The sequence below is a fragment of the Rhododendron vialii genome, chromosome 1a (assembly GCF_030253575.1).
Source record: "Rhododendron vialii isolate Sample 1 chromosome 1a, ASM3025357v1".
In the NCBI taxonomy this organism is placed as follows: domain Eukaryota; kingdom Viridiplantae; phylum Streptophyta; class Magnoliopsida; order Ericales; family Ericaceae; genus Rhododendron; species Rhododendron vialii.
Genome location: NC_080557.1, coordinates 485,721 through 500,791, shown reverse-complemented (window position 1 = coordinate 500,791; position 15,071 = coordinate 485,721). Strand labels below are relative to the sequence as shown.

The 15,071-nt window shown below is 38.0% G+C and overlaps 1 protein-coding gene across 6 annotated transcripts; it reads left to right on the top strand.

Moving 5' to 3' along the window:
• The first annotated feature begins 2,747 nt into the window (after positions 1-2,747).
• LOC131304454 (uncharacterized) lies at positions 2,748-12,271 on the top strand. 6 transcript variants are annotated; one of them, XM_058331710.1, is made up of 13 exons: positions 3,617-3,685; positions 3,787-3,876; positions 3,998-4,126; positions 4,378-4,675; positions 4,847-4,965; positions 6,905-7,037; positions 7,782-7,858; positions 8,340-8,537; positions 8,996-9,185; positions 10,869-11,050; positions 11,281-11,375; positions 11,468-11,624; positions 11,791-12,271. In XM_058331710.1, exons 1-12 carry the CDS (start codon positions 3,632-3,634, stop codon positions 11,592-11,594), a joined length of 1,692 nt encoding a protein of 563 aa, XP_058187693.1. In that variant the 5' UTR covers positions 3,617-3,631; the 3' UTR covers positions 11,595-11,624; positions 11,791-12,271. The 6 variants fall into 6 exon arrangements, with proteins under 6 accessions (XP_058187706.1, XP_058187715.1, XP_058187693.1 ...); XM_058331704.1 differs by having other exon boundaries at positions 11,731-12,271; XM_058331723.1 differs by lacking the exon at positions 3,617-3,685 and adding an exon at positions 2,748-2,907 and having other exon boundaries at positions 11,468-12,271.
• Positions 12,272-15,071: the final 2,800 nt, after the last annotated feature.

Genomic DNA, 15,071 nt, shown 5'->3' with positions numbered 1-15,071 from the left:
TGAGGTGATATGTCTGACTTTCACATGTGCTCTCTGCTGACCTTGGGCGGCACCACTCATTTAAATGACTCTGACAAGTGACGTCATCCAAACGGTACAACATGTGTGCAAGGTACGACCCACTTGTTCAACACTCCAAGGTTTGCCTATAAATAGTGGACTACTCCTCGAAATGGGGCCAAACGCGTTTGTCTCTGCGGATTGTCCCTGCTGTTAGTATTTTTGTTAAGAATTCCCTCGGGGATAAAAAAGTAAAGGAAAAGAAATGCAGTACAAGGCAACTCTTTGGGTCATGAATGTTACAACCTTTTACCCTTTGATACTCGATCATCATTTATTCTCGAAGGAACAAATGGAGTACTGGAGTAGAGTGCAGTTGGAATCTCCTTAATACTCCCATGCACATAGGCAGAGTTCATTTTCCATAAACACTTCTCCCCCTCCCCAAGTCTCTTAGAATATAGTAAATTAAGATTAACGAATGACAAAAAAAAAAAAATGGTAATTACATACTAGCATTTGTCGAAGGAACAAAGTTTGAATGACTTGTATTCGAACATTTAGTTAATATAGTATAACTATAATCTATACCCGCAAATACAATCCAAGAAAGAATTCGATCTCTAAAAAAATCGCCGAGACTGCTTATAAGTTAAGAATGTGCAAACGAGAATGCGCTAGCCAAGTTGATTAATTATAATGGTTCCAATTCAGACATGTACAAATGGAAACAAAGTTCAATTAATGGGTTGTGAGGATTGTCATACCCACAGCAAGAAGAATAAATCCAACACTTTCTTGCTTAATTGGAACAATATTTACTATATTGGAACAAGGTACGACCCACTTGTTCAACACTCTAAGGTTTGCCTATAAATAGTGGACTACTCCTCCAAGTAAGAAGATCTGCTTCCTCATACACTCACTCAAAAGTTGAAATACATTCTTCTTCCTTCACATACTAATTTGCTTGTTGGAGCTTCTCCCCGGAAGAACACCCCCTTTTGGTTTGCATGTACCAGGTTCAACAGAAACCTCTTCAGGTTCGGCGAGCTCCCATACACTTCGGCACAAAGGGAAAGAAGGGTCAAGAAGTTTTTAGCTCCCCACAGAAAGTGAGAAGATTAACAATTTCGTATGCAAGGTGTTGTATATTAATCGCGTTTTACATGCTTAGGGCCTGTTCCAGAACACTTTCTTAAAAAATAAGTACTTATTTCATATTTTCAAACTCAAAAATAATGTAAATGAAAAATAATTTTTCAATTTTTTTTGCATCGTATAAAAGATCTTAATGAAATCTATCAAACAAGATCTATATTGATAGAAAAATTATTTACATAAGCACATAATTTTTGAACTTCAAATTGCATTCTTAAAAAATAAATACTTATTTGCCTTTCAGGAACGGGCCTTAGTATATTTCTATCTTATTACTTGCTTAGTTATTATAGAGCGATCGGTACAGAGTATATCTATTATTAATTAAAATAATAGTAATTAGATATTTAAAAGAGTTTTTTTTATCAGAAATCCTATTGGTACCGACGGTACCCATAGGGAAAATGCACCGACGGCCACCGGACGGCCGTCTCCGGTCACCGGACGGCCGATCCGAGCCGTCCAAAAATTTTAAAAAATAAAACCGAGTGGCCTTACGCGAGAATCAATGGCATCCGAGGTGTGTAGGGTACTTGATCCGAGTACCCCTTTTTCGTGTATATACACGTATATACAAATATACACGAAAAATGGGTGCTCGGATCAAGTACTCTACACACCTCGGATGCCATTGATTCTCGCGTAAGGCCACTCGGTTTTATTTTTTAAAATTTTTGGACGGCTCGGATCGGCCGTCCGGTGACCGGAGACGGCCGTCCGGTGGCCGTCGGTGCATTTTCCCTATGGGTACCGTCGGTACCCATAGCAGTACTCTTTTTTTATCGTATCCGTAGTACTGTACTCCATTACTATGTTAATGATTAAGAGCATCTCCAATGGGAGATGTCAATTCTTACGTGGATATTTTAACGGTAAAAATTGACACCAAAATTCAATTCAACCTAATAGCCTTCTTTGATGCCAAATACACGTGGATTTGAAGGCAAGTCTTCTCATGCCAACTTTGACAGCCATCCTCCTCCATGCCAAATTTTAAAAAATGACCATTTATATTTTGACATAAGGGTTGGGAAGGGATAATTTGATATCAAATAAATAGAATTTGACATAAGGGTTGGAGATGAGATTTTGATGTCAAATTGGAGATGCCTAAATGCCACATCAACCTTAAAAAAAATTGACATCCCCAATTTAAAGTCAAGCGTTGGAGATGCTCTAAGTTTAACAATATACGATTATTGGTTTTATCACTTGCACAAACGCGCTTGAACTTAGTTGGAGTATAACAAATGTCATTACAACAATAAACCTAAAATTTTGTTTTTGCCAATATAATATTATATACATCAGTAAGAATTACTGTACTCCTTCTGTCCCAAATTAGATGTCAATTTTTGATATCCATGTCAATTTCAACTCTTTATATCTTTCAATATGAATCTTAAAAAATATGCAATATAAATCTTGTTTGATAGTTTTCGATTAATTCTATTATACAAAATTTTTCAATTCATGAAAAATATTATAAATTAAAATATATAAATGATTAAAAATAACACAAATTTCAAAAATTGTCGTTGTATTTTTGGACGGAGGGAGTGCAATACTAGAAGGGCAATGCCAATGAGCAAGGAAGACTAAAATAGGCTGTAATTTTCAAGGCAAAACCCCTCATTTCTAAGGGGCGGGGACCCGCACTCCGTGCCCGTATAACGCTCTTGCCCTCAAGCGCTTCCCTTTGACGCGCTCTCTCTCTCGGCCTTCTCATCAATGGAGGACGACCAGGTGAACCCTAGTCTTACACATATTACATGCTTTACCCTTTTGCTTTCTACTTCTTCCCTGCAGTCTCTTCAAGTTTTAATCTTTTTGGTAATATAAATATGCACGTATATATGTAAGAACTTATTTTAGCTGAATTTAGTCTTGTTGATGATGGGTAGTTTGGATTTTTCAGATTAGGGCTGATGGTGCCATTTTCACATTGTCAGTGCATTTAAAAACTGCTCTATGTTCTTGGTATTGTTTGATACGTGTAATATTGTCCAAGTGATTAGAAATAGCTCCAATCTTTGTATGTAGTTCCCATGTGTTGAATACTTCGATAGGTTCGAACTTTTTTTTTTCTTTTTTTTTTTTTCTTTTATGGTTTTGAGTTCTTTTTTCTTTTATGGTTTTGAGTTTGCATCAGGTCTTGCTTCCTTTTGCTGTAAACTGTTAACTAGAAAATAGAGCATTTTGACTTCATCCTGGCAAGGCGGAAAATTGGGGTTTATTTGTATCCATATTTTAGCTTTGTCATTCTTATTCTTGTTGGATGATTTCTGCAAAATCGATTGGGAAACTGATATTTTGGGAGCTCTATCGTATTCGTTAGTGCTCTGTTGACATTTTTTTTTTTTATCATGGTTTGATAAATATAGGTCTTACCTAGTCATTTCAGAGCAAATGTTTATGCTAAAGAAACGGGCATTGTAAAGATCCTAATTTGCTTGTATGTGCTGAAGAAATGTTAATCATATGTAAACTACTTTCACTTTCTGTTGGTGATACTATATCTAAGGTCAATTCTTATTCAATTTGTTTTATGAACTACTTTTCTTTGTTTGTTGGAAATCAAACCTTTTTAAAGCTTATTATCAGTCACATGCCTACTCATTGCAGATGCATTTTTCTATTAAAGAAACTGAGAATGATCGGCATTTGTTAGTTCTTAAGCTCTCTGAAGACGACCCTCTTTTCCAGAAAAAGAAGGTATGGGGGTGCTACAAGCACTGGATCTCCTTAATGCTCCCAAAGGGTAGAACTTTCTTACTGAAAGATCAATATGCCAATACTTTTTGAATGATTTTTTCTTGTCATTTTCGTATAACAGAAAATACTGGAAGATAAAGGGTTTAATCGCCAAGGACAAGTAGTTTTGGAGAACTACAGTGGTCCTGATTGGACAAATAAAACGATGGATATACTGCTTCAAAGAGCAAGAATCATGTGCTCGGATGAGGTAAACTGCTCCTCTCTAAACTGTGGCGTCTAAACTGTAGATTTCTGCTCTTCATTGATGTACATACTACATTGTTGCTCACTCTTTGGTAGCTTCAAGGATCAACATATTTCTCCATTATTTTTCGAAGGAATCATACTTAACTTCTTCTGACACAGCTGATTTTGGCTGGGCCAGTATTATGGCCAACACCCTAGATTTCTCTACATGAGTTACTAATGAAACAAAAACTTCACCTTTTTGTGGCATAGGTTGAACTTTACTTTGCTGGAGTTGATGTAACTTCCGTGCATCTTTACAATCCCAGAATTGAGCTGGAGGCTTTGCACACTATTCTCTCATTCCTTGATAAAGCCCTCTGCAGTGGTTATCATACCATAAATGGTATTCTGCATGACTTAAGGGAATTGAGTATTAATATGATTCAAGAACTCGGGGACAAGATCAGACTGGAGACTATAATTGTGACAAACTACAGCTGGGACAAGGAGAGATATTTATTAAAGTGGGGCGAGAGCAATGGTGTTCGAAGGAAATTGGAAGTAGCTTGTAAGTTGTAAGTTTTTGCTACACTGTTACCTGGACTTAATCAAGCATCTTGAGGATGCATGTTGTGCAAAATTTGATTTCTTTCTCTAATCACCAAGTCACATAGAGAGAGAGAAAGCTACTGCTCAGTATGTACTTTCATTTTAATCCCTTGCATCATTGGTCGAATAGACGTTGAGGGGGCTGGAAGAGGAGCCATAGCAACAGAAGATCTAAAAGTTGGGGACATTGCTCTGGAGATCCCTGTGTCTGCCATCATTTCGGAGGAGCTTGTTCATGAATCTGACATGGTAAGTTTCATCACGTCCTAACCTGATATCACTTAGTTCCAAGGTTTACCTTATAGCTTTACCCATCTGTTTAGTCTTTACCTCCTCAATTGTGTTAATTGAATGGACGATTTGTGGTACTGACATTGTATAATGAAAAGAATTACTTGGACATGAAATACGTTCTGGGAGGGAAATAGACCTTGCACATCAAAAGTAATTGTAACATATACAAAATGGTGAATCCCTGGCAAATTTGTCGACCAATTGACACAGCTGATTATGAATTGGACTCATTGGGGCTTTCCAAAGGTTCCATGTTGGGTGATAAACTCCGGCCAAAATAAGCTGACAAAGGGGACAGCTTGTCAAACTCATGGAATCAAATGCAACTGCTTAAAGAAGAGAATAAGTTGTTTTTCCGAGATGATAATTACTCCATCTTTCCACCAAAGATCCCTTAACTTTCATGTTAAGGACACGGGATACGGCAGAATACTTGACAAGGTTGTAATGATCTACAAACCATCTTTATTGCGCCGAACATGATATCACCCAAGGCATTATAAAGTTTTGTGATGTGATCCATGATGTACAAAAGGAGAATAAAGTTTCTTAAAAAACTTACCTATGAGATCTTCAGTATGGGAAGCACATTCAACCTGGGTATCTGTGGGAGACAGGTGTGAGGACACTTTTGGCACGGTGGTCTTATTTTACATATGTCTCCACCATGGGATTCACATCGATGACTTAAATCTGTGGCCTATTACAAGATGCGGTGATAAACCAAGCCTGCTCAAACCCCTAAGCTTGGAGGCCAGAAATCTTGTGGCTTATAGGCTAGAAATAAGAACTTTTTCCCTTGGTTTTATGTATTGACGGTGTGGGGAGCTGAAAACTTCTTGACCCTTCTTCCCCTTTGTGCCGAAGTGTGTGGGAGCTTGCCGAACCTGTAGAGCAGGGTTCGGGAGACGTTCAGCGGAGCAGTAGAACGCCTTCCTGAGATCCATAATGACGTTACAAATGAACTGAGACAGCCAGATAACCTTAGGGATGACGTGTACATAGCAAGGGTCAGGTCTACCCCTGGTCCTTTTCACCTTTCCAAACCGTGGTTATTTCGGCCCACTATAGAAGGGTACAACTGCCTCGGGCAAATCTTATCACTTTATCAGTGGAGGGCTTGTACCATTGAGCTCATGTACAGAGCCTCAGAGATTGAGACAAATTGTAATAACCACATCCAAAAATCCAGATTTAGGATTGACATAACGTGGATGGTACCTCTTTCACGTATATCAGAAAGGGAAGAGGTCTTTGGATATCATCTTCCCATATAAGTACCTAAGTTAGGGTTTGTACTCGAACCTCCATACTTAATACTGGGCTGGATTGCCTTTTCTCTTCTTTTAGCTGGATTGAGTCTGGTGTCTACTTATCATACCTTCCTTTGGGAAACCACAGACCCCAATCTATGATGTCGCAGGGGAAGTTTTCTTTGAGTGAACGAACGTAGCGATGCTGGGGTCGATGAGTGAATGAGGTAACACAAAACCGGTTCGGACTACTTCAGCTCTTAGTTTTGTAAGTACATGATGACACTTTCTATTCCGTGTCATATAGTAGACTTCCATTGAGCGATCCCTGGAATTTGCGGTCTTGAGAAGTCAAGTTGAACATCTGTTCTTATTTTAAGATACGCATTGGCATAGTTTTGGTTTGTATGTTTTGCTTTGTTAATATTTTATTTTGTAACTTTGTAGTCATGTTAGATCCTGTTAATTCTTTTTTTACGTCAAGACATTTCATTTTGCTTGCAGTACCTACATGATTATATGTTTATACTCAGCTTCAGACCATCCGTAACTGTACCACATTGATTAAGTTTCTTATGGTGTAGCTGAAGAGTTGAACTATCAAAACACCTTGGTTAAACTATTATTTTTATTTATTGTAGTTCCCCATCTTGGAAAAGATTGATGGTATTTCTTTGGAGACAATGATGCTATTGTGGAGCATGAAGGAGAAGCACAATCCTGATTCAAAATTTAAGTTATACTTTGATGCATTACCTGAAGTATTTAATACAGGTGTGCATTTTTCCTATTGTCTGGGAGCCGTACCTCTCTCATCAATTCTCCAACTTTCTAGAGCTTTTAAAAAAATGTGTGCGTGCATAAGGCCCTTTCGTATAAGTAGGCTTGTATCACATTGATTAATTATTAACTCTAAAACTAGTATATGAGCTTGGACAGTCTCTCTGCTCATTGCTTGTTGGTTTTGGATTGAATGCTTTAAACATGGTATCAGAATTCAAAGCTAAACTATTGCCCCTTTGTTTGTGCCTTAAGTTCACCTTGTTTCATTCGGATCCCTATATTATGAATCCTTTGTTTACTTTTTTACATGAGTATCCTGGCTATATCCTTCATTAGTTAGTTGTTATCTCCACTCATTGCCAATTAATGCCTTCATTTTGTTATCTACCTATTTGCTTATAAAAGAAGGGTGTCGGCTGTGTGCGAGTCAGTACCAAAAACTTATGATGTAAGATTGCATTTTCCATCTGTCAATCGTTTGCTGTTGTATTGGTTTTTAAATTTCCGAGAATAAATACTCAATGAAGAACGGAGTATGAGAGATAGGAAGGATTCTTTTTTTGGTTTTTATATATACATGTTTCTACTGACTAAGATACAAGGATGAAGACTTTACTGAAATCTATTCAGCATGTGGATGTGCTTTTGTTTTACGGAAAGAGGTATCCTTTTACTTGTAGTGTTTGTACACTTTTATCTCTTGTCCGTTTGATTTTGATCGTGTACATGCTACAGGGTTGAGCTTTGGAGTTAATGCAATTATGGCTTTAGATGGGACATTATTACTAGAAGAGACAGTGCAGGCAAAAGAGGTTATTAAGCCTCTTTCACTACTGTTAACAAGTATTCAACTTACTTGACATTTAGGATCCATTTCTTTCAGCTGATAACAGGGTTGTGGGAAAAGATTCTATCCATCATATTTTATGCCCTCCCCGTAACATTGTTTTTATTAGAGTGGTTGATTCCTTAGAAGTTTTGCATGACATTTAAATGGCTGAAATCTAGACAAGCCATCCCTCGGTCCCTGTTTTGTGGACAAGGGAATGTCTTATGTTGAACTGTTGAAGAGTTTCTAACGACCTTGTTTTGATTCTTTTGAACGCCCTTGTTAGTTTTCATTGTCTTGGGGTTTCTGGTCATCAATTTGCAGTTCTCATTTGTACTAATGTCAATCTTACCGAGTTTATTCTATGAGACTTGTTTGCATTATCAACCTCAAATTGGTAAGAACTGTTCAGCATTAAACTGTTAAAGCTATCGATAAAATGCGTGCATTTATCATGGTTGCAGCACTTGCGCACCCAGTACAACGAGTTATTTCCTGCACTATGCAATGATCATCCTGGTATATTTCCCACAGAGCTCTACACGTGGGATCAGTTCTTATGGGCTTGTGAGCTATGGTACTCTAATGGCATGAAAGTGATGTTCACCGATGGAAAGCTACAAACATGCTTGGTACCAATTGCCGGCTTTCTCAATCATTCTGTATGTCACTCTTTTCACCTGTCTTTTGTTTTCTGCCACTCAATTTATTTATGCTGCACAAGGCAAATACTTAGAGTTCTAACTGTAGTGACGGACTGACTGCTGAATTTTAAAGAATGCTCATTATACTTGGAAGTGTGCAGTAGACCAAATGTTCTTATCCTCTTTTAATTGCTGTACCTGTAAACAAAGACACACTTGCGTCTGGTCTATTTGAGTTGTTTGTTTCTGCAAAGTTGCATGCGTTGTAAGAACACACAGAAAGTTGCGTGCATGTATGATGAGATTAATGTAGTTTTCTCTGTCAAGTTTGAGCTCGCTGAATGGTCGATCACTCGTGTAGTCTGTTTCACTTGTTTTTATCAACCAGTAGTCAGTGGTCATTGTTCTTTTCCATCTTTGTGATCTTTCCCAGACCCTGCTGTGACATTTTTGGTCCCTTTTATTTGTATTAACAGCTTTGCCCACACATATTGCACTATGGGAAAGTAGATTCTGCTACAAATTCATTGAGATTTCCTCTATCGAGACCATGTAATGCAGGAGAACAATGCTACCTTAGCTATGGGAAGTTCTCTAGTTCTCATCTAGTCACATTCTATGGTTTCTTGCCACAAGGAGAGAACCCTTATGATGTCATGCCTCTTGGTAATTCTCTTGCTTTTCTACACTTTTTACATATGCATCTCTGCAAGAGTGAAGGGTTAGATAATCTTGATTTTTGGTTTGTAACTGTACTAGATTGTATCATAATATAGACAAACTCTGAGAGTCGAGTGCGGTCTTGGACATCTTGAACTATAGCCTCCTGCTGCAACCTTTCCATTGCATCCTCCAAATTTAACGTTCTGAAGACTTGCACCTATTTGCATTATACTATTGTTAAAATCACAGTCTAGTCAAGACATGTAGAAGTAGGTACACACAGTCCATAAACAAACTATGACTTCTCTTTTGGAGTGAGAGAGAGAAAACACCCAACCCTGCCTAGCATAAAAATTAAGGAAGAGACCACAACCTGATTGGCTAGTTAATGAGATAACCACACACCACTGGCATGATTACCTAAACTTTGGAAACAGAACAATCAGTGGATACACCTGTTGCACTAAAGGATTCCAAAAGACTATAGCAGGAGACAGCCTTCAAAACACTCCAAACATGTGGCCATAACTGAAAAACATAAAAGAGGGAGAAAACGGTGCATGTGGTGGGTGTACCTGGGCCATAACAGCATGCTATAGCTCATTGTAGTCTATCATAGCATAATTCAGGGCATGTGGCGTGCCACATTTCTGTTTCTGTTCCTATTACTTGCACCGGTTAGATCCATGTTCTAGATACGAAGACCTAGACACCACAAATTGTCTGTTCCTGAGAGGACCATTCAGCAGTAGACCACTTCATGCTGTTCCAACCATAGTCATTTGTGGTCTGAGTTTTGCTAGGGACAGAGAGTCATCAATTGCCGACTGCATGACTAGACCAGTAAAAGGCTAAGGCCAATCAGTTACTAACAGCAATCAGGGAACCAAGGCAGAACAAACTCTCTATTTCTATCACCGATACTTCTTTGTCTGACAATATCGAAGCTAGTATTTAAACTTTATTGTATTTACTGTCACTGGACCTTGCCATTGAAATGCTTCAAATTTTTAATGCGTACATACCCAAATGTGACGTTCAAACTTCAAATTTAATGTAACTTTATGCAAGGCAATATCTGACATGTACCTTGTGAGCTTATACAATGTAACATGTGACAAGTAAGAAGGATAGGGAAATTCATAGTAAAGTGTGCACACTAAGTGTACACATGTAGCGGGCTGGATGGTGGGTCCTTCATCCGGTTCATCTGGACAAGCCCAACCTCTATGAAGCCCAGGTGGCTCGACAGCCAGAGCCCCAAACGGGCCAAGTGGGCCGTTCCGCCCTTTGATGACTCTAAGTGTGCGAGAGATTTCACACTTGACCGATTCTCTCCTCCATGCCATACAAACTGAGCTGGTCGACGGCGGCTGGCTAGGCATTAATGGTGGTTTTCTCTTGTAGATCCAGGCAAGGAAAGAACTACACAACCCAAATCCGAACCAGAAGTCCAAAGAGGGAGAATCGGTTAACACCCCCCACACAAACTTTCCACGATAATGCAACTCTGCATCATTTAACCCATTTGGAATGTGAAAATTTTGTCTTCTACATCCTATGGAATGGCAGGAGAGGAATATAATATTGTACACTTCCTGTGGCCAAGTCACTACTTTGTATCAGTTCCTTTGACCATGTGAACTAATGAATCTTATCATTGGTTTCTCTTTTCCTCAATTGCAGATATAGATGCTACCATAACAGATTGTTCTAAGGATTGCTGCCCTTTGTCTAGTTGGACCAATCACATGGTGCGGGGTACTTGGTTCTCAAAGAACCATGGCATCTTTCATTATGGTTTGCCGCCTCCTTTATTACATAATTTTCGAAGAGCTCAGTCTCCTATGTTACAAGCTAATACCCATGTAATTCTCTTCTATTATTTTCCGTTTGTGCATTTCTAATCTGTCCATGGTCTGCCGTCTGGCATGGAGTTGTTTTGCATGTTTGATGAGTGCTTGTTCCATTTTTTAACAATCAAATAGGAAATATTCCTTCAACTAGAATGGGCAAGAATTTGTATGTAAGATTTTGTTATTTGCATTTTTTTCGAGCTGAGTTAGATTTCTCATATACATGATAACTTTGAACGCAGGAGAACTTGGAAACTGAGTTGGAAATTCTAGAAGACCTTCGTTCTACCTTTGAAGACATGTTGGAAACCCTCGGTGAGACTGATCTTGATGACAGGTAAAAGGTCACTCTTAATGGATTCCTTCGGGTTTAGTCAGTAAAATTATTTCAGGTCCTGATTAAGGGAATTCTATTGTATTTAACTCAAGAAGTACGAGTTGGGATGTAAAGCTAGCAATGGAGTTCAAAGATCAACAAAGAAGAATTGTCTCCTCAATTGTAACTTCTTGTTACTATGGTTGCAAGTTGTTAGAAGATGAATTGCTAAAAAAATAGAGCTTAAAAGAGACATGGCTACATGAGCTGGTAAGAAGCATCTTCCTCTGCTATAAACCGAAGAGCTGTTTTCTCTGTTTAAAGTTGCCACTGAAACTGGTCCCACCAAACTTCTTGTGTGGTTTATATTTATCAGATTGTCATTAACCATTTCTGACAAATGGCGGAATGGTGTTTATGCTTGTGTTGTAAGCAGCACAAAGCATGGAGTATATTGGTTCTCAGTGGTAAGATTGAGATTAAAAACCCAATCCCACCACCGCCCACTTGCGGGTGTCTCAATTTAAAGCCATAGTGAAAGTCTATGTAAACTAGCTCCCAAAGAGTTGATAGCACTTGGGAGATTTCGAACCTGAGGCTAGGAGGGAGCAAACCCCCAAGCCACGGGCCTTGATCATTAAGCCAATCCTTTTAATGGTGGGTGTTTCTATTCTTGTATTTTGATAATTAGAATTGAGAATAATGCTTTTCGGTGGTGGAAAGCATAAGGATGACAGAAGAGTGGTGTCAATTGAGTAGCCTTTAATTGTGTGGTCAGTATAGCGAATCTAAGTTTTTAATTTTGCAGTGGGGTTTGAATGAGTCAGTACTTTTAATCTATCAATTAAGTCGGTCTTAGCTTCCAAAGAATTGTTTGTGTTTCCGGATTGGGATTGCAATTTAAGTTTGATTTGTTATATTATTGTCATTTTAGTAGTTGATTGATTTTTAATTGTTACCGTCAACTCTTAATTGTTCAGAACATGACGAATCTAACAATAAGACAGACTTACACAGAATAGGCGTGGTCGGTATGATTTAGCCATATTTTATGATTTCGATGTAGCATTAAAGATTGCAACATCCTCTTCATCATTGTGTCAAATTCAATGTTAAATTTTGACAATATCATTCTTGTTGTCAAGTTTGGCATGAAATTTGACCATTACCAAACTTACAACATCACCTTCGATGCGTGAGAAAGTTGATCGCGAAGAGGAAGAAAGGTGGTTATGCCGAAACGGCATTACACTCGTGGGGCAATCCTGTTTATTTGTTGGAAAAATGGCACTGCCAAAGAAGTAAACAAATGACCTTGACAATACTGCCATTTTGACATCAACATAAAAGATGTAAAAAAAATGACTTGGACAATACCATTTGGACATCAATGATTGGACTTTGCTTTGAAACTACATCCATTAATCAATGATTCAATGGTAAATTCTGTCTTTTTGAGAACAGCTTCAATAATTCAAGAGCTTCAATGTACCCTGCATATGATTGTGATCGCATAACTTATAGAAAAATGGTACTCCCTCCGACATTTTTTTAGAGTTCAGTATTTCATTTTAAGCTGTCCCTTAAAAAGTATCCATTTTGTAAAGTTACTGGATAATAGTTGGTAAATTTTTTATTTTGTCCCTAAAAGTATATTACATTTTGAAAAGATATTGAGTAAAAATGTAATGATGATGTTTTTATAGAAGGTAAAGAGAGAAAGTGAAGGTAAAAGTTGATGTGAATGGTGTAATGATGATGTTTTTTTAATAAGTTGAAATTATGAAGCAGGAGTGCATGACACTTAAAAAGGAACAGAGGGAGTTGTCATTTTTGATGTACTTCACCATTTCTTTCGTATCTTAAAGTCTATTTACAGAACTCATGTCATATACAGTATATATTCATGTGATACGCCACGCAGGGAGACGAATAAATTTGGTGAGAGGCCTAACATGTGAATATATTTAGCGGAAGTTACCCAAAGATAGAGAGAGTACGTGGGTGTGGTTGGTTCCTTACTCTCCATCTAAAGGGAGAGATCATGAGTTGGAGTCCTCATGGAGGAGGTGCTTGATTGTCGTTGTAATTACTAGCAATTAACCTTTAACATCTTATTATCCGGTGAAAGAAAAAAACGTTTGTTGGTGTAAATTAAGGCTCCGTTTGTTTCGATGTAAACTGTTTTTTCAGAAAACAAATTTCAAACTATTATTTTTCAGTGTTTGGTTGGCACTTGAAAATATTTTCAGAAATCAACAAAATAGTGTAGAAAGAGAGGGTGGCTTAAACGGTGGAGAGATCTGAGAATATTAGAATTGAACGTGGGTCAGGACTGACAATCGATGAAACTGAGCAGTGAGAATTGCAGTAGAAAGCAACGGGTTCATTTCGAAAAATAACTTACTGAAGATTTAAGAGTAAGTCATTTTTATCCAATTGATTAAAATATTTTTTAATTTTTTACACAATCAAACACCAAAAAATAGGTAAAACAAATGAAGTCGAATGGTTAAATAGAAACCCCATGAGCTCTCCATCCGCTGCCCGCCTTTCCTTTGTTAACTATAGCATAACAAAACTCTTTTGTCAACATTATCATCAACTAACACTAGAAACAACTCGTGAACCACATAAATATCAACACACTAGATGCGCATTATCGAGTAATTATTCAATGATTTTGGGTATCACCACTATCATCTGTTTTCATGGAGTTCATACTTAGTACTGAATCTCACACAAATATGTATTGAGAGTAAGAGTGTTCGGGCACCACGTAACCAGACCACCATATAATTTTTCTGTGTATACACGTGTCATTGCATCTTTGGGTGGCAAATGGGCCCTCTACATAAAGTCGTTGGTTGGCCTACGACGATTGAAGAACGCCACAGAATGTGACCTCCTAACTCCAACTCACCCACCTCTCTCTCTCTCTCTCTCCAAAATATTAAAGTGGGTTAGGAGCAGCCGTGATGCCGAGGAGGGCCTTACTACAATAACAAATCCAATGATTAATCCTTGTGGAGTTTTAATTTGTAATCTGTTTCGATTTTTAAGATGACAGATGGGCAGTTATTCTATGGGGTCCCAACCCAAACATGCGTCCATCAATCTACCGACTTGTCCTGATACTATTTCAAATGGCATTTGATGATCAGATGCATGAACTTGTAAAACCAGCTAGCGTAAATTATCCGGACGAGTTCATCATTTTTCCAATACAAAATAGTAGTTGCTCTATTTTTACGTTCGTCTTTGTCTTGCATGTTTTACCATCATATATATATACACACACAGTCATACTATGTCGATACGAGATTAAACTAACGAGTTCGATATTTTTGCACAAATACAGTTTCAAAATAAATACAGTAGACGCATTATATCAATTTGGTAACCTCACATATGGGTAGGTGTTGATTGGGAGATGGAATCTCTGGTATTATATATGAAGCCTCTGCAACACTGGATTCTATTCTTATTCAACACCCAGTAAAATAAGCAACAAATAACGGGATAAGACAAGAATTCCTGTAATTATTATTCGGTGTTATCAAGATCTGTTTAGCATGCCGAGGATACCGGATAATTTTCCACGACAACAGCATAAATTGATACTCCACTGTAAACTTGGTTTAACGTGGCTCGTTAACTGTTTTGGGATGGTGTGGAAAATTCCTACCCGCAGAGTCATTTAGCACGAACGAGATG

Coding starts and splice junctions, on each gene's coding strand:
- LOC131304454 (XM_058331710.1), top strand. CDS start 3,632: ATGTTAATCATATGTAAACTACTTTCACTTTCTGTTGGTGATACTATA. Junction 4,966..6,904: donor TTGTTCATGAATCTGACATG/GTAAGTTTCATC, acceptor TATTTATTGTAG/TTCCCCATCTTGGAAAAGAT. Junction 9,186..10,868: donor TTATGATGTCATGCCTCTTG/GTAATTCTCTTG, acceptor CCTCAATTGCAG/ATATAGATGCTACCATAACA.